The sequence below is a fragment of the Molossus molossus genome, unplaced genomic scaffold (assembly GCF_014108415.1).
Source record: "Molossus molossus isolate mMolMol1 unplaced genomic scaffold, mMolMol1.p scaffold_m16_p_17, whole genome shotgun sequence".
Taxonomy (NCBI): Eukaryota; Metazoa; Chordata; class Mammalia; order Chiroptera; family Molossidae; genus Molossus; species Molossus molossus.
The window spans coordinates 22338257-22356622 of record NW_023425352.1 but is presented as its reverse complement, the minus strand read 5'-3'; the positions used below and the strand labels follow the sequence as shown (position 1 = coordinate 22356622).

Genomic DNA, 18366 nt, shown 5'->3' with positions numbered 1-18366 from the left:
GACTTTACTGGGCTACCAAAAGGATACAAAGACAAAAGTAAACACTGTAATTTGCTGTTTTTGTCTCTGGTACAGGGGGAGTGGTACAATTGACACTGTCTGTAAACAGTTATAACACCAGATGTAACAGAAAGAATAGGATTCCCCCATCTCTCCACCCCCTCTCCCTATGACATTTCTCCTGAGATTACTCATCGTGAAGAAACACACAAAAGCCTCCCTATAGTCCATATGCTGCTACCAAATGGAATTGAGGGAGAATCCAAGTTTGAACTGACTACTCTCTTACTCAAAGGAAGAAGCATTGGAACCCAAGAAATATTCAACTGTTTCTAAGAGCAGACAAAAAATATATATATACATATATATTCAGGGAAGAGGTGGAACAAGAGAATATGGACTAGATATGTGACATGCTCAAGTCTGGATTAGAACAAAAAATGACAAAAAATATAAATGAAAACAGAAGCATCCTAAGCAATCTAAAAAGTTTTTAAAAAATTCATCTTGTGGTCTGGCCAGTGTGGCTCAGCGGTTGAGCATTGACCCATGTACCAGGAGGTCGCCGGTTCGGTTCCTGGTCAGGACACATGCCCAGGTTGTGGGCTAGATCTCCAATGGGGAGCATGCAGGAGGCAGCCAATTGAAGTTCTCTCTCATTGATGTTTCTCTCTCTCTCCCTCTCCCTTCTGCTCTCTCTAAAATCAATAAAGGGGAAAACAAATTAAAAAAAAAAAATTCATCTTGTGCCCCAGCCTAAGGGCTCATAAAAGATATAGAAAAAGAGGATGAATTAAAGACTGAAAGTTACCTGACCAGAGTTCCCGCCAGGTGTAATGTAGGCGTACTCTACACTTCTTCTGGTAACAAAGTAGCTTATGTACTACCTGAATGCAGCGTCTGTAACAGAGAAAGTAAAACTGGAATAAGCCTAAGAATATGGTACAACTCATCAAACATAACCTTTCTTTAGTGAGGCAGCTTTGCTAAGGCCACTAAAGATGCTGGATATGAATCTGTACACATGCAAAAGAAAGGAACTTCTACCTGCAGCCTTAAGGTGGATAAATATCCGTGACACCCTCCCCACCACACATACACAAATATAAACACTGCTTGTACTAATTCCCCTTATCAGGAGGAAAAGAGGGCTATAACCACATATAGATCAATAGTCAATTAGGCGCTACTGATACTATTCCCTTGAATATCTTTCCTTGGAAGAAGAATGCATCAGTGGACCAGAATAAGACTATTCCATCCATTCAAAGTCGCAAACATAGGATGCAACATCACATTAAAGACCATAAATCTTTAGATCTATTTAAATGTTTTTGTTTTGTTTTTTTATCCTCACCCGAGGACATTTTTCCATTTTATGTTCAGGTAGAGTGGGAGGGAGAGAGAGGAACAGAGAGAGAGAGAAACATCGACATGAAAGGAACACATCGAGTGGCTGCCACCCGCACAACCGACCAGGGCCGGGGACAAACTGCAACCGAGGTACGCGCCATTAGCGGAAACCGAACCTGGGTCTCTCAGGACCGCAGGCCAACGCTCTAACCGCTGAACCAAACTGGCCAGGGCTATTTAAATGTTTTACATTTAAATCAAATTCTAAACAAAATTTAAGTTAATTACAAATTAATTAAAATGTAAATTTCATTTACATTAAAAGTTCAATTAAAAATTCACTTCTTCACTTTCACTAACCACATATCAAGTGCTCAATAGCCACCTATGGCTAGAGGCTACCATACTGGACAGCACAGATATCTGAAACCTTCTTATCATCACAAGAAAATTCTACTGGACAGTGCTGTTCTAGATCATAGGAATATTCAACAAGATTCACATCCCAACAATATATATGTTTTTTAGAATATTTCAAATAAGCAGTTAGTAAGTTGAGATGAAAGACATTTTTAAATACTATAAACCTAACAAAAAAATGTTTTTTCATCTCTGGGGAAGGGTTTTGAAAGCTAAAAAGCTATGGATGAAAGTACAAAGAAAAGTACCAATGGCCCTGGTTGGTTTGGCTCAGCAGTTGGAGCATCGATCAGCCTGCAGACCAGAGTCTAGGGTTCCGTTCCCACTAGGGGCACGTACCAAAAAAAAGACAAAAAAAGTACCAATGAAATTTACTTCCTAAAAATAAAAAATCTCATTTGATAAAAAAAAAAAGCTTTAGCCCAGCCAGTGTGGTTCAGTGGATTGAGCATCATTCCGTGGACTGAGAGATCCCGGTTCAATTCCCAGTCAGGGAACATGCTTGGGTTTCTGGATCTATCCCCAGTAGGGGGCATGTAGAAAGCAGCCAATCAATATATCTCTCTCAAATTGATGTTTCTCTCTTTCTAAAAAGATCAATAAAAACATATTTTCGAAAAAAAATTTAATGAAATTAAAAGCCAAACAATATGGAAAATTATATTTGCAGCAAAAACATGAAAGGGTTACTCTGCTTAATATATATACTTATATATATATTTATACAAATTAATAAAGAAAAAATAAATATTCCTAATAAGAAAGATGGGCAAAGAAATGGTCAGTGAATTCCCCCAACCCCATAAAAGAGGCAAAATATGGACAGTTAACATTTTTCTACAATGTTCAATTTCATTTTAAAAATAACATTAAAACAAGATTCTATTTTTGCATAGCAAATACAGATTTTAATGCTGACAAAGATATAGCAAAATAGCCTCTCATACATTATTAGAGAAAGTATAACTGGTACAGAGCCCTTTTAAGAGACAATTTGGCAATCTCTATCAGTAGTTTTTTTTATCCTCACCCGAGGACATTTTTCGATATTTTGTTCAGACAGAGTGGGAGGGAGAGAGAGAGAGAGAAACATCAACGCGAAAGCAACACATCGAGTGGCTGTCACCCGCACGACCAACCAGGGCCGGGGACAAACTGCAACCAAGGTACATGCCCTTAGCGGGAACCGAACCCGGGTCTCTCCGGACCGCAGGCCGACGCTCTAACCGCTGAGCCAAACCGGCCAGGGCTCTATCAATAGTCTTATAATGTTTATATCCTTTGACCCACTTATACCACTCCAGAGAATTTAGTTTTAAGTCAGAATGGAAAAAAGAAAAAAGCTTTATACAAAAATATGTTAATCATAATCTTATTTATAATAAAAGAAAATTGGACAACTTTGGAAAAAACATCCAATACTGAGAGAATAGAAAATAAATTGTTACACATGTTATATACTAAATTATGACCCTCCAGTCCTGGTTAGGGTTTAGTGCACCAGCCCATACACCAAAGGGTTGCAGGTTCGAATTCTGATCAGGGCACATACCTGGGCTGCATGTTTGATCCCTGGTCCCAGTCATGGCGTATGTGGGAGGCAACCAATCGGTGCCTCCTTATTCACGTTTTTTTGTTTCTCTCCCTATCTCTCTCTCCCACTCCCTCTCTTCCTTCCACTCTCTCTCTAAAAATCAATGGAAAAAATATCCTTGAGTGAGGATTAACAAAAAAAAAAAAAAAAAAATTATGACATTCCAAAATTCACATGTTGAAGCCTTAACTCCCAATGGGACTATGTTTGGATATAAGGCCTTTAAGACGGTAAAGTTGCCCTGGCCCTTGTAGCTCAGTTAGTAGGATGTCATCTGTGCACCAAAAGTTTTCTGGTTCGATTCCTAGTCAGGGCATATGCCTGGGTTGCAGACTTGATCCCCAAGAAGAGGGCATACAGGAGGCAGCCAGACAGTGTTTCACTTTCACATGGATGTTTTTTTTCTCTCTCTCTCCCTTCTGCTCTCTCTGAAAATCAGTTTATTTTTTTATTTAATTAAGTAATTTATTTTTGTTACAAATGTTTCTCCTTTTCCCCCCACTGATATCCCCTCCTCCACCCTCCCCGTGAAAATCAATTTTAAAAATCCTAACAAAAGAAGAAGAAACTGTCACCCTGGCCCAATAGCTCAGCTGGTTAGAGAGTGCCTTGATACACCAAGGTTTCAGGTTTGATCCCTAGTCAAGGCACAAACAAGAAGCAACCAATGAATGGATAAATAAGTATAACAACAAATCAATGTTTCTTTCTCTTTTCCTCTCTCTCTAAAATCAATAAAAATTTTAAAAAGAAGAAATTGTCAGACTTATCATTTATTCATTTATTCAACAAATACTGACTATAAACCAACTAAACATCTAGTACTTAAGTCTTCCTAGAATTAAGTTGTCAAGTTCCTAGAAACTGGACACAGAAAGTCTTCCCAGAATTATCAAGTTCCTGGAAACTGAATGCTGATAATCTGCTAGTCTCAGGCAAATGAAAAAGACTCTTCATCTTGAAACTGTTCTGCTATGAAAGAATTAGGCAGAGAAAAGAAATACAAGAGACAAAATAAGCAATGCAAAAGGGCATAGCAAAAAGTGGCTCCTTTCCACCTAATATGCCCAGTTGCAATTCAACTAAATGGCAGCTTCAAGTAAAGAATATTTCTGGAGGCGGGACTGAGACTCTCTCAGCTTCTATGGCTTTAATCTGAGACAAAGAGTATCCTGAGATCCTACTACAGTAATAACTTCAGCAGAAACTATATCAATCTTTAGGGTACTGATCTGAGAGTTCATGGAATCAAGCAAAATGGGGGTAGCTCATTACTTGGACCCTTAGCAGAGGGGGAAAAAAGGCAAAACAGAAAATAAACAACAAAAAACACTACAAACCTTCCTCTGTGGAGAGCCAAAGACATTAGCTAGGGAAATGACATATCAAAGACACAAATAAAAGTAAGCTAAATTTGTGAGTTAAAATCCTAGAAGTTTTCAAAATATTCCCAATAATGGACCTACACTGCTACCTTACTTCTTATTCTCCTTGTCCCCTAGTCACATCTCTCTGTTCTTCCCATGACCTAGCTCTAAGCAGGAGTCTTTCAGATATAATTTTATGAGAGAACTATATAACAGACCTTTCCTGAAAGACTTCAGTATCTTCAAGAGTGATATTAAAAATATTTTGCAGCTCTGGCCGGTTTTGCTCAGCGGTTAGAGCGTTGGCCCGCGGACCAAAAAGTGCCTGGTTTGGTTTCTGCTAAGGGCACGTACCTCGGTTGCAGTTTGCCCCTGGCCCTGGTTGGGGTCATGTGGGTGGCAACCAGTCAATGTGTCTCTCTCACATCAATGTTTCTCTCTCTATCTTCCTCCCTCTTTCCCTCCCACACTATCTGAAGATAAATGCAAAAATGTCCTTGAGTGAGGATAATAAATAAATAAATAAATAATATTTTGCAAGCCATACAGAAATATAAATTAATATAGAAATATATACATTAAAAATTTTTAATTCCTGCCCTGGCCGGTTTGGCTCAGCGGTTAGAATGTCAGCCTGTGGTCCAGAGAGACCTGGGTTCGGTTCCTGCTAAGGGCACGTACCTCGGTTGCAGTTTGTCCCCGGCCCTGGTTGGGTCGTGCGGGTGGCAGCCACTCAATGTGTCCCTTTCATGTCAATGTTTCTCTCTCTCTTCCTCTCTCTCCCTCCCACTCTATCTGAACAAAAAAAAAAAATGGAAAACTGTCCTCAGGTGAGGATAAAAAAAAAAATTTTTCAAAAAATAATAATAAAGTTTTAATTCCTTTAACAAACTATATCAAAACTACTTATCAAGAGATAAAAATTGTAGTGTAAATCATTGTAATAGTTTCCAAATCACTTGTTTAGTTTTAGAAATTGTGATGTGATCTCCTGTTTATGCAGTTGTCACTAGCTACAGGAGCCCTTATTTGAGCCATGATTTAACTTAGGAACAAACAAACTCTCTTATCGATTTCCCCATTAAATTGATAGTCATTAGGTCCCTGGTGCTGAAAGCTTTGCTGCAGCCAGCAGGGTGGCTGGATGCTGCCAATGTATAACAACCCATGAATAGTACATTCCTAGATGCCAGCACTTCTCACATGGCCTAGATCCAGACAGCCTGCCTGCACCTTGCCTCTTTTGACAATGCCATCCCAACACTGAGCCACTGTGGAGCAGCAGTGAGAAACTACTTATGTCCCCCACCCCTGCTGCCACCACCCTCTGGTTAAAGGCTATTGATATCCACTCCTACACTGTTCCTAGGCTCTGTTCCTGCATCTGCAGCTACCCAACAAGTGACACCATTAGCCTTGTGGTCTCAACTTACACTATTTACCAAGCAGAATGAAAATTTTAACACTGTTACAATCTTAAAATTATATACTGGCTGAATGACTCCAAATTTCTTTCATGCATGTTTCAACACAAGATATTTCCACTTTAATCTGAAATTTTCTTGTGGGATCCAGTGAAATCTCTACTTTATTCTGGTGCCTACCCATAGATTTGGGAGTCTCTGATTTAGAAAGAGTCCAAGTTTCCCATGTAAGAGTAATTTAAAGGAGAGTTTACTCCTCAAAGATTATTTCCCCTCAATCCCAAATTCTATGGCAGCAGTGGAGGTGACAGCAAGAATCAAGTAGTACAGCCTGGTCGGTGTGGCTCAGTGGTTGAGCATTGACCCCATGCACCAGGAGGTCACCAGTTCAATTCCCAGTCAGGGCACATGCCCAGGTTGTGGGTCCAATCCCATGGGGGGCATGTAGGAGGCGGCCAATCAATGTTCTCTCTCATCAATGTTTCTTTCTCTCCCTCTCCCTTCCTCTCTCTGTAAAATCAATAAAGAAAAAAAAAAATTTTAAAACAGTGCAGCCAAGAGTAGAAACTGGTTGGTTTTTCCCACCTCTTTTCTTCCTCTCTTCTTTTCTTCCTTCCTTCCTTAATTTCTTTCTCCCCGCCTCCCCCTTGCTCTTCCTTCCTTTCTTTCTTTTTTTCCTGTATACATACCTTCTCTCATTATTGCCTTATCTATAGCATTTATACACAGATATGAAATTATTTTGTTTCTGACCCAGATTCTGGCTTTGAGTATTAAGTCTTTCTACACTCAATATTTCTACATATTTCACCAGGAGGATTATAAACTTATCTGAAATGGTTGAAATTCATTTTGCTTTCAACTTCTCATTCTGCCGTATGCTGCTGAAAAGCAGTACATGATGAAAAGTAGAGCAACAACCTGGCCTGATGCCCAGCTGGGAGCAGATAAGTTCGCCTAAAAAGGACTTGATGCTCCAAATGCCAAAAACTGGAAAGAGGACTGAAAGGGGGGAGGAAGATCTGGAAATACGCCCATAGGTAGTAATGAAGAAAGTGAATTCAGCCTGAGGGAGGGACCTTCTGCTCAGCCTCTGTCAGCTTGATGCCTCATTATCTTCTCCATCTTCCCTAACCTCAGGATATTAAATTAGGGAGCAGAAGGAAAAAGTAACTGAAAAAGCAAGGCAATACAGAAAAAGTTAGGCACTAGCGGGAAGTGGGTGTTAAAGTATTTAGTGTAGACCAGGTTTACTGGCTGGAGATGTGAAGGTTTGGGTGGACAGATACATACCTGCAATTCTATGTATTGAACATACAATCTTATCATGTCATCCCCATCTTCAACTGTTCCCCATCATCCATTTAATCTCAGGCAATGTTTTTACTACTCTACTATCCTTCTTCCATGCACCCTACACTCTAACTATCCTGAATTACTTTCTGCTCTCCAAATATGCCACACTTCCAAACCCTTGAACATGTTGGTCTCTTGCTCGGTCTGTCCCTCTCCCACTCCCTCACATAGGAAACTCCTACTATTTCTTTATGACTCAGGTCAAATGCAACCACCTTTAGGTATCTTTTCTGATGCCCCAGTCAGCATTAGTCACCCTCTGTCCCTTATCACAGTAGTGGTTAAGAGTACAGCCTCTGGGGTCAGAGAGACTTGAGTTTCAATCTTGGGGATACGACTTCACTAGGTGTACAACTGTGGTAACCAGCCTGTAAGATGGTCCCCACTTCCTGACATTCAAATCCTTATTTAGTCCCTTCCCACATTGTATCAGGGCTGGTCTGTGTGCCAAACAGAAATGGCATGTCATTTGAGATTAGGTTATAAAAGACACTGTGGCTTCCATCCTAGGCTCTCTCTTTCTTGGATTACTTGCTTTGGAGGAAGCCAGCTGCCATGTCAAGCAACCCTATAGAGAGGCCCAAGTGGCAAGAAACAAGTTTGCCAACAACCATTAAGTGACCTTGGAAGCAGATCCTCAAACCCTAATAGAGCTTCAGATGCATGCAGCCCCAGCTAACACTTTGATTGCAGCCTCATGAGAAACCCTATACTAAAAACTATCCAGCTAAGCTGCGCGTATATTCCTAAACCACAGAAACCAAGATAATACATGTTTGCTTTAAACCACCAGGTTTTGAAGTAGTTTGTTACACAGCAACAGATAACTAAAATACCTGAGAAAGGATGGTAACAGACTAGAATTTATAGTAAGAAAATTTGGGTTCAAGTCTAGGCAATGATGCTTACTAACAGAATGAACCTGGGCAAAGCATTTCCAAAGTCTGAGTTTTCTTACTTGGAAAACAAAAAAACTGAGACTATAATAATATACTACAAAGTAAATAGCAGCATATCCTAAAACTAGAACATAAGATAATCAAGATAGAAATAAAGTATCTAGCAAAACAAATCTGATTCCTAAGGTACTGAGGTTCAGAAATCCCATCTAAAATAAACAGAAAACTCATCTTGTAAGTGTTATAAAAAGCATCTTTACACCCTGGCTAGTTTCTCGGTGATTAGAGTGTTGGCCCTCGGACCAATGAGTCTTGGGTTCGATTCTAACCAAGGGCATGTTTCTTGGTTGCGGTTCATCCCTGGCCCTGGTTGGGGTTGTGCGAGAGGCAACCAGTCAATGTGTCCCTCTCCTGTCAATGTTTCTCTCTCTCTCCCTCTCACTCTATCTGAAGATAAATAGAAAAATATCCTCGGGTAAGAATTTTAAAAAAAGAAAAAAAAAAGAAAGAAATGCAGCTTTTCATCATCTTTGAATTGAAATAAAGAATCAGGCTGCCCTGACCCGTTTGGCTCAGCGATTAGAGTGTTGGCCCATAGACCAAAAGGTCTGTGGGTTTGATTCTGGGTCAAGGTCATGTACCTGGGTTGCAGGTTCAATCCCCGACCTGGTTGTGTGGGAAGCAACCAACCAATGTGTCTCTTCGATTTGTCTCTCTCATATCAATGTTTCTCTCTCTCTCTCCCCCTCCCTTCTACTCTATCTAAAAAAAAATCAGTGGAAGAATGTCCTCCAGTAAAGAATAATAAAAAAATAAAATTTTAAAAAAGAATCAGGTCTACTCTATTCTGAGCAAAATCCTTTATATTCCCTAGATTGCAGGCCTGGCATTAGAATGAGGTCCACTGAGCCTCCTTTCTGTGCACCAAATTGCTCTCTTGCTCAAGAAAATGGAGGCACCAATTCTGTTGTCAGACTCAATTCAGATGCTTTTTAAGGAAAAGATAATATACATATTTGGGATCACACTAATGTGGCACAGCTATTCTTGGGAATTAAAAATAAGGTAGCCCTGGCCAAGTAACTCAGTTGGTTACAGCATTGTCCAGATACACAAAGGTTGCAGATTCAATTCCCAATCAGGGCACATACAAAAATTAACCAATGAATGCATAAATAAGTGGACAATAAATCAATGTTTCTCTCTCTCTCAAATCAATAAATAAAATTTTTAAAAAAAGAAAGTGTTTCTCTCCCTTCCTCTTTCTCTCTAAAATCAATAACAAAAATTAAAAATTAAAAAAGAAGGCAGAGACAGGAAAGGCGAAAGAAAACCTTAAGGCTAAACTTTATTAAAATATGATTTTCAATTGCCTCTAGTTGTACTGGTTGTCAAGAATTATGAAAGATCTCCTCAGGGGGCAGGAATCTCCAGCCAGGCCACTATACACATAATCTGCCCCACTATATACATAATCTGTCTAGTTAGCAGAGTTCTGGCTAGGCTGCTAGGACAATGTAAGCTGAGTGAACAAGAAACTCTATCCCTCTGGCCTTTCTCTACCTTCTAACTACTGCTGACCATTTTGATGCCAAAGCCCAGGGATGACTAAGAGGTCTACTGGTATTCCATACCTTTGGATTAAAACAGCCACCCATTATCACTGCTTCAATGCATCAACCTCATACAATGTACCTACAAGTGATAATGAAGATATGTGCAGAATCCAAATTGTGGTTGTACTTTTTCCCCCTTCTGGAAAGGCATATAATATAAAGCCAGGCCACAAAATGCTCCCTGACACTTCTCCACACCCAAATTTGTTTTCCCTGAAGTGAGGTGACTATAAATTTCTTATCATTCAACTCTATAAAATAGATTTACACATGTTAAATGAACCACAGTACTTACACATAAAGATCCATAGGAAACTCCTTCATCATGTGTGTTACAATAAACTCTACCATCAGGTCTGAATCGGGAAAGGAGAAAAATCAAATCAATCAGAATGAAATTCATCCCTTGCCTTTGAATTGGAAAAAAACATCTGAGTACATCTTGCACTCATGCTGAATGACATCCACTAAGCACATCTTATTCACAAGCGTTTAAATTTATTTTATATAAGGCACTTTTACAACACGTTTCACCCCCTGCCACTTGTAAAGTAACAAGAAAATCAGTTCACTCTCCAACTTCCAGATGGATGCCTTGACCTGTCAATAAATTCAGATACAGGGGAGATTTCACTGCACAGGTATTTCATATCATGGTACTAATGCAAAATGCTAGAGGGGAATCATATTCTGAGAACCGAGTGATAAAGAAAGCAGAGAAGAAATTATGGATTACATCCATGTAAACAGAGACTCAGCTCTATGTCGGTCTATTTCATCTCACTATCATGCTCAGTTTCACAGATATTGACTGAAATGGTCTATGGGGCTTTGGGTCAATAGAAGTTTATGATATAGTCTTAATCCATTTCTAAAATCAAGTAGATTTAGGAACTAGGGCTAAATATCCATATGAAATGGCATTAAGAGTTCAGATCATTCCCCTGAGGAAAATGCAGCACTCTGACAAAATTACCTAAGATAAAGCCCCCTACCTGTCAGCTCTGTCAGCCGCATCTCAGCTTAATTTACTCGAGGAAGTTTTGCATGCCTGAACTTGAACTTCAAGCCTCCTGGCCAGCTTACACATAATTTGAACCAAGAAAGAAAGCCCAACCAATGTGGTTCAGTGGTTGAGTGTCAACCCATGAACCAAGAGGTCGCCAGCTGGATTCCCAGTCAGGGCACATGCCTAAGTTGTGGGCCAAATCCCCAGTGGGAGGCATGCAGGAGGCGACCAATCGATGTTTTCTCTCATTGATGTTTCTATCTCTCTCCCCCTCTCCCTTCCTCTTCTTCTGAAATCAATACAGAAAATTTTTTTTTAAATAAACAAAGCAAGGGAGGGAAGCCCTGGCTGGTTTGGCTCAGCAATTAGAGCATCAGCCCACAGACCAAAAAGTCGAGGATTCAATTCCGGTCAAGGGTATGAACCTTGGTTTCAGTTAGGTCCCCAGCCCTGGTCCGGGTCATTTGAGAGGCAACCAGTTGATGTATCTCTCTCACATCCATGTTTCTCTCTCTCTGAAGATAAATACAAAAAAAAAAAAAGTCCTCGGGTGAGGAATCAAAAAAAAAAAAAAAAAAGAAAGGGAGAGAAGAATTTGAAATCTTGATCAAGAGTAAGATATTTTACAAATGTAAATCATGTACCAAGCTTAGACTTAGCCATTTGTCTCCTTCATTTTTTTTCTTTGAACAAGAGCACCCTTTAATTAAGCATTTTATTCATTGGAGTTGCTTTACCAAACTCAACAAAAAACATGGTTTCTTATGCCAGGGAAGAAACACTACTACTTAAAACTTCTCTGCAGAAGACGTATATCAACCAGGATCTATCCCTCATCTTAATCATAAAAACCTGTCACTGACAGAGAAAAATGCCAATTATGATGATACTCACCCAGGACTGCACATACTAAAGGACGGCAGGGAAGGTTCTTGTCTGCTGCCTTCTTCCGGTGTCGCATAGGCTTCAAACAAAAAAGAAATAAAACAGGCACCTGAACTGACATCCAGTGGCTCATCACTATGGTTTTCATGTAAATAACATCACTACTACAGAGATGCTACCTTTTCTAGAGGTGGGGGTGGTGTGGGGCAGGGAGGACTTGTAAATGCTTCTCAGTTATCAGTGCAAGCCTGTGACAAAAACACAGTTCACAGCAAGACAACTGCCCCAAAGGGTGCTGGAGCATACTATACAATGGGAAAGCTGTTGTATTTCACTTAGACTTTTATCGATGAAAGTGACGTTACTAACAACAAAAGAGGTACACTAGTATTTTTCTTTGATAAAATAATAAAGGAGAAAAAAGAGGACAAAGTGACTGTGTAAACACAGCAACAGTGGCAGGTACAAAAAACAAAAGTCTCAGATATAAACCTCTGTGATATTTTCTAACATACCTCCAAGTTTTAGGAAATTTCCTTATCCTTTATATTCTATTTCCCCCACTACTCAGATGAATAAACAAAGCAGTACTTAGTCTTAACTAATCAAAGACCATACTACATTTTGAAAACAAAAGGCTTAGGCCCACCTCCCTGTTAAAATCTATGTTACAGATACATTCTAATATTACTATCATGGGTATATATTTGTGGATCTTTCCATCCTCTCTTAAGTAAGCTCCATGATACATAAAAAGTTCCCAACAACAGGCATGGGTCTGTGAACAGCAGTTAAGTAAGAGCCCGTTAGCACAACATTCCACCCACATTTGTTCTAAGTAGGATCAATTTCATCCACCCCGATCCTGCCAATACACAAAAATTTTCCTCTAAGAAAAAAAAAAGATACAAAAGTTATACCTACCATTTTATGTAAGTTTACTCGAAAATTCATGTTGTCGTCATGCAAAAATGCATTGGCATACTGATCCTAATAAAAATAAAAATATAGAGAAAACTAAGAAATGAGAGCAACTTAAGAACTACTTTCAAGGACCAGTTGGAGAGGTAAAAGGATGAGCCTAGAGCCTTTATGTCAAGCCCTACTTAAGCAATGAGATTTTACTTTGGAGTAGTTCTCAGTGGTCCAAAATCTCCAAGCAAATTATCAACAATAAAAATTAAGGCACAGGGACTTGAAGCAAATGCTGAGAGGAATCTGTTTTCCTGTTCTCTCTTCCTTACCATCTGCTCAAGGAACCTGCCCTGTTTGTGACAGCTTGAAGGTTTTCATAGGGGCTGCAGGATGCATGAGCAGGCTCCTCATGAGGATCTATAGTTGAGAAGAAAGGTCTGCAGTCCACCAGGAATGGGCTTGGCAGAGCAAGAGAAAACTACTGCACAGGCAGCATGGAAGTAGGCAAGACCCCATCTATCTCTGGCTTCACTAAAGACCAATGGAAATAAAAATCTTCTCACCATGGACAGGTAAGAAACATCCCTTGGCCCTTTCCCAACAACTTAGCTGAAGATCTGACATGACAACAGACTCCAATTACTAAGAACTGTTACAATTTGTGAGAAAAAAAAACTCCTTTAAATATTTCCTTAGAAAGATTTTTGAAAAGCAATTACACCAGGCCCACTGCTAATCAGCAGCTCTATAACCAACTACCCCTAACCTGGGGAAAAAGTAGGTCATCTTTTCACAGTGAACATAAAAGGGAAAAGACTGATAGAGATCTCTCTCAACTTCACATAGACCACCTTTAATGTTTTAATGAAGGGGGTGGTTAAAGCTACAAATTTAGATCTAAACTGACTCAAGTTTTGCCATACCTGTGTTGCCACCAAGATGCAGAATGAGTTCAGGCCTAATTAACCTACTCTTTACAAAGTGAAAGCACCTGTTAACTCCTCAGGCTCTTGTTCACCAAACTGCACTCAGCCCAACTTCACTCACTTTCCAATTACCGTATTTGGCTTTTCTCTCCACTTCCCCCCACAGAAAACCTGAATTCCTTTTTTCATTTTGTGAAGTGGAAAAGACTCAACATGAACAACTTCAAAGGGGTAGGATTAGTCCAGTTGATGTGGCTTGGAGGATTGAATGTAATCCCATGGACTGAGAGGTCCCAGTTCGATTCCTGGTCAGGGAACATGCCCAGGTTGCAGGCCTGATCCCTAGTAGGGGATGTAGAGGAGATGCTTCCCTCTCACATCGATGTTTCTCTTTTTCTCCCTTCTTCTCTCTCTCTAAAATATCAATTAAACGGGGGCGGGGGGCAGGATTATTTTTTCTAAGGAGAGTTAGATCTCAAACTATTAAGAGCTAGAATCTTCCAGTTCTCAACTATAGCAGTTATCATATCATAATTCATTAATTCATGCAGTAATATTAATTAAGCCTCTACTATGTGCCAGACACTGAGAATAGACTGGTGAGGGAGACAAAATATCTGCTATCAGAGCTTACATTCTAACAAAAGGAAACAGACAATACAAAGGGGACATATTTTCTCTCCCAAGCTTTAGGACTCTAAAAGTCAGGAATTGGGCAAGAAACGCAGAAAAAGACATACTTTGTAAGGAGTGAGCTAATACCAGAAGACTGGTGAGACCTACCTCTGCAATACATGTGAGGATAATCATACAGAGTTTGCCACTATGAAGCCGGTGCTCATCTGTAAAATAAAAATAAAAGCCTTCTCTCTAAATAATACAGACCATGTTTCTGTTAGAAGAGAATAAAGATGTGTATCATCAAAAAGAACATTCACACTTTGTTTCCCCACAAAAGTTCATAAAGGAGCCCTGGCTGGTTTGGCTCAGTGGTTACAGTATCAGCCTGAGGACCAAAGAGTCCCTGGATCAATTCTGGTCAAGGGCATGTATCTCAGTTTCGGTTCAATCCCTGGCCCTGATCAGGGTCATGTGGTAGGCAGCCAATTGATGTGACACAATGCTTCTCTCTCTCTCTCTCTCTCTCTCTCTCTCTCTCTCTCTCCCCCCTTCCCTCCCACTCTATCTGAAAATCAATGAAAAAATATCCTCAGGTGAGGATTAACAAAACAAAACAAAAAAATTCATAAATGAAAATCAAGATTCTACTAGAATAATTCTTGCTTTTCTTCTAGGCAAAAGAATTCCCCCAGAAATTTTTTTTTCTTAAATATTATGGTAGTCTGATGGACAGCTAACTACCTACCTGAGAACCATCTAATTACTGTAATGATTCTACTGTCATGACCCAAATCATACCCATGCCCTTTGCTTCCGTATCAGCCCTTTGCTTCTCAATAGTCAGATCCATTCCCTTTCTAAACCCTCCTCATCCACCTGCTATAAGCACCACCATCTATACCCACCTAACTATTCAAAGCAAATTGGCAATGGAATCAGAAAGAAATTAATTGGAGACCAGGGTCCAGCCCATGCTTCTCCTTGCATTGTGCACATCATTTATAAACAGGAAAGCTGTGAACTCTTGATCATTTTTCTTCTTTCCAAACAAAGTCATGTTGTTCACAGCCACCATAGCTCTCTAACACCTACGCCGCCTCCAGCTTGTGAGCTCCAGCTGAAGCAGAAGTGGGGTAAGTACAGAGGTCTCTATACCATGGCTCCTACAAAGCAGACTGCCCGCAAATCCACCAGTGGTAAAGGATTGAAGAAACAACTGGCTACCAAAGCAGCTTGCAAAAGTGCGCCCTCTACTGGAGGGGTGAAGAAACCTCATCGTTACAGGTCCGGTACCAAGGCACTTCGTGAAATTAGACATTATCAAAAGTCCACTGAACTTCTGATTTGCAAACTTCTCTTCCAGTCTGGTGAAAGAAATCGCTCAAGACTTCAGAACAGATCTGCGCTTCCAGAGTGCAGCTATTGGTGCTTTGCAGGAGGCAAGTGAGGCCTATCTGGTTGGCCTTTTTGAAGACACCAACCTGTGTGCTATCCATGCCAAACGTGTAACAATTATGTCAAAAGACATCCAGCTAGCATGCCGCATAAGTGGAAAACATGCTTAAAAATCCACTATGATGGGAAACATTTCATTCTTTAAAAAAAAAAATCTCTTCTTCCTGTTTTTGGTAGTTCTGAACGTTAGATATTTTTTTCCATGGGGTCAAAAGGTACCTAAGTATATGATTGCAAGTTGAAAATAGGGGGCAGAAATCAGGTATTGGCAGTTTTTCCATTTTCATTTGTGTATGAATTTTTTAAATATAAATGCGGGGACATAAAGCATTAATGCAAGTCAAAATGTTTCAGTGAACAAGTTTCAGCAGTTCAACTTTATAACAATATAAATAAACCGGTTAAATTTGTCTGGACAATGCCAGCATTTGGATTTTTTTAAAACAAGTAAATTTCTTATTGATGGCAACTAAATGGTGTTTGTAGAGTTTTTATCATACAGTAGATTCTATCCATTCACTATACTTTCCCAATTGAGTTGTCCTACATGCAAGTACATGTTCTTTGTTTATTGTTTTTTTTTTTTATTCTTCACTTGAGGATATTTTTCTACTTATTATCAGATAGAGCGGGAGGGAGGGAGAGAGACAGAAACATCGATGCAAAAGGGACACATCGAGTGGCTGCCTCCCACATGACCCGACCAGGGCCGGGGACGAATCGCAACCGAGGTATGTGCCCTTGACCAAAATCAAACCCTAGACTCGTTGGTCCACGGGCCAATGCTCTAACCACTGACCCAAACTGGCCAGGGCGCAAGTACATGTTTTTTTGGGGGGGTTTTTTTGCATTTATTTTCAGATAGAGCAGGAGGGAGATGGGGAGAGAGAGAGAGAGAAACATCAACATGAGAGAGACACATCGAGTGGCTGCCACCCACACGACCCCAACCAGGTCCAGGGACAAACTGCAACCAAGGTATGTGCCCTTAGCAGGAACCGAATGCGGGCCTCTCTTGTCCACGGGATGATGCTCTAACCACTCACCCAGACCGGCCAGGGCAACAAGTACATGTTTTTAACATTGTCTGTCTTCTGTGCTGTTCCTGTAAGTTTGCTATTAAAATACATTAAACTAGCCCTGGCCAGTTTGGCTCAGCGGCTAGAGCATCAGCCTACAGTCCAGAGCAACACGGGTTCGGTTCCTGCTAAGTGCGCATATCTCGGTTGCAGTTTGTCCCCAGCCCTGGATGGGTCATGCAGGTGGCAACCACTCAATGTGTCCCTTTCACGTCGATGTTTCTCTCTCTCTCTCTCTCTCCCCCTCCTACTCTATCGGAAGAAAAAATGGAAAAATGTCCTCGGGTGAGGATAAAAAATAAAATAAAAAATAAAATAAAATACATTAAACTATAAAAATAAAAAAAAATTTAAAGTTATTCACTCTATAATACTTACTTAGTACCTACTATAAAGCAGACATTACACTGGGCACTGAACAAAACAAAGGATCCTGGTCTCCCAGAAATCACATTCTAATTATAAAAAAAGAAGAAAAGAACCTTGATAGTAGGACTCAAAGCCCACACTCGTGACTGAGAAAGCTACTCCATCCCCTCCAATTACCAGAACCATTAAAACTTATTTGGAAAACTTATGGAAAAATGTCCTCAGGTGAGGATAAAAAAAATTAATGCTCCATTATACCTAACCTTGCCCCTTGCCTTATTTAGGCTGAACATTGACAAAGACCTAATCTAGCTTGTTTATGAGAGACAGACTGAGGCAACCCATACTGCAATTAATCTGCCCTCAATTTTGCCTTCCATTTTATGAATAGCAAAGTGACCAGGACAAAGAGGTTTATAAAGCTAAAAATGAGTTCCCAGGGCCTCCATTCACTGTGTTATATCAAGCAAAGCTAAAAGATCATTTTCAGGGTCACATCTACAGTTTCTCTTTGTTGCGATATGTCGAGAGAAAGGAAAAGGTTACCCCTTTCCAAAAAGGAGAAGCAATGGCCTCAGGAAACACTGATACACAGGACTCTTATTATCCTTGCCTGCCTAATCTCACTTACCAAATCTCAGAGGTTCACCATTGCTGGAGCTCCCAATGGACTGCTCTATGTTAGGAGTTTGTGACACAGACTACTAGCATCTATCTCATCCCTGTATATAACTGTCTCTCTTGAAAGAGCACACTCACAAGGCATAAAAGAAAAAAGTCTAAGTTTGTAAGGCAGTAATCTCCAAGAGCTAATGCAGTATGTCTGAGTGTAACAGGATTTAGATTCTGCCCACCCAGCCTCCTTTTAACTCTGGCAATTTATTTCCTGTATTTATCTTTAGGTTCTCTAGTTCTGTCTACCATTTCCTTCCAACTCCAAAAACCCCCATACTCTGGTCTTACCCTCTTATGTAGCTCTATTCTGGAATTCCTGAAAATCCTTATACATACCAGAAACCTGCCCAGCCCATTTGGCAAATACTTTATGCCTAAGGGAATCTTAAACTACATACAAAGC

General features: G+C 40.1%; 1 protein-coding gene across 12 annotated transcripts in view; it reads right to left on the bottom strand.

The window, feature by feature from the left end:
- ARMH3 (armadillo like helical domain containing 3) overlaps positions 1-18366 on the bottom strand; it is a 177387-nt gene that overhangs the window by 108222 nt on the left and 50799 nt on the right. For all 12 annotated transcript variants that reach the window (XM_036264616.1, XM_036264617.1, XM_036264615.1 and 9 more), the window contains 5 exons: positions 14548-14606; positions 12848-12913; positions 11933-12002; positions 10325-10385; positions 812-900 (listed from right to left, as the gene is read on the bottom strand). In XM_036264616.1, the coding sequence (XP_036120509.1) occupies positions 812-900; positions 10325-10385; positions 11933-12002; positions 12848-12913; positions 14548-14606 (345 nt within the window). The remainder of the gene's footprint in view (positions 1-811; positions 901-10324; positions 10386-11932; positions 12003-12847; positions 12914-14547; positions 14607-18366) is intronic.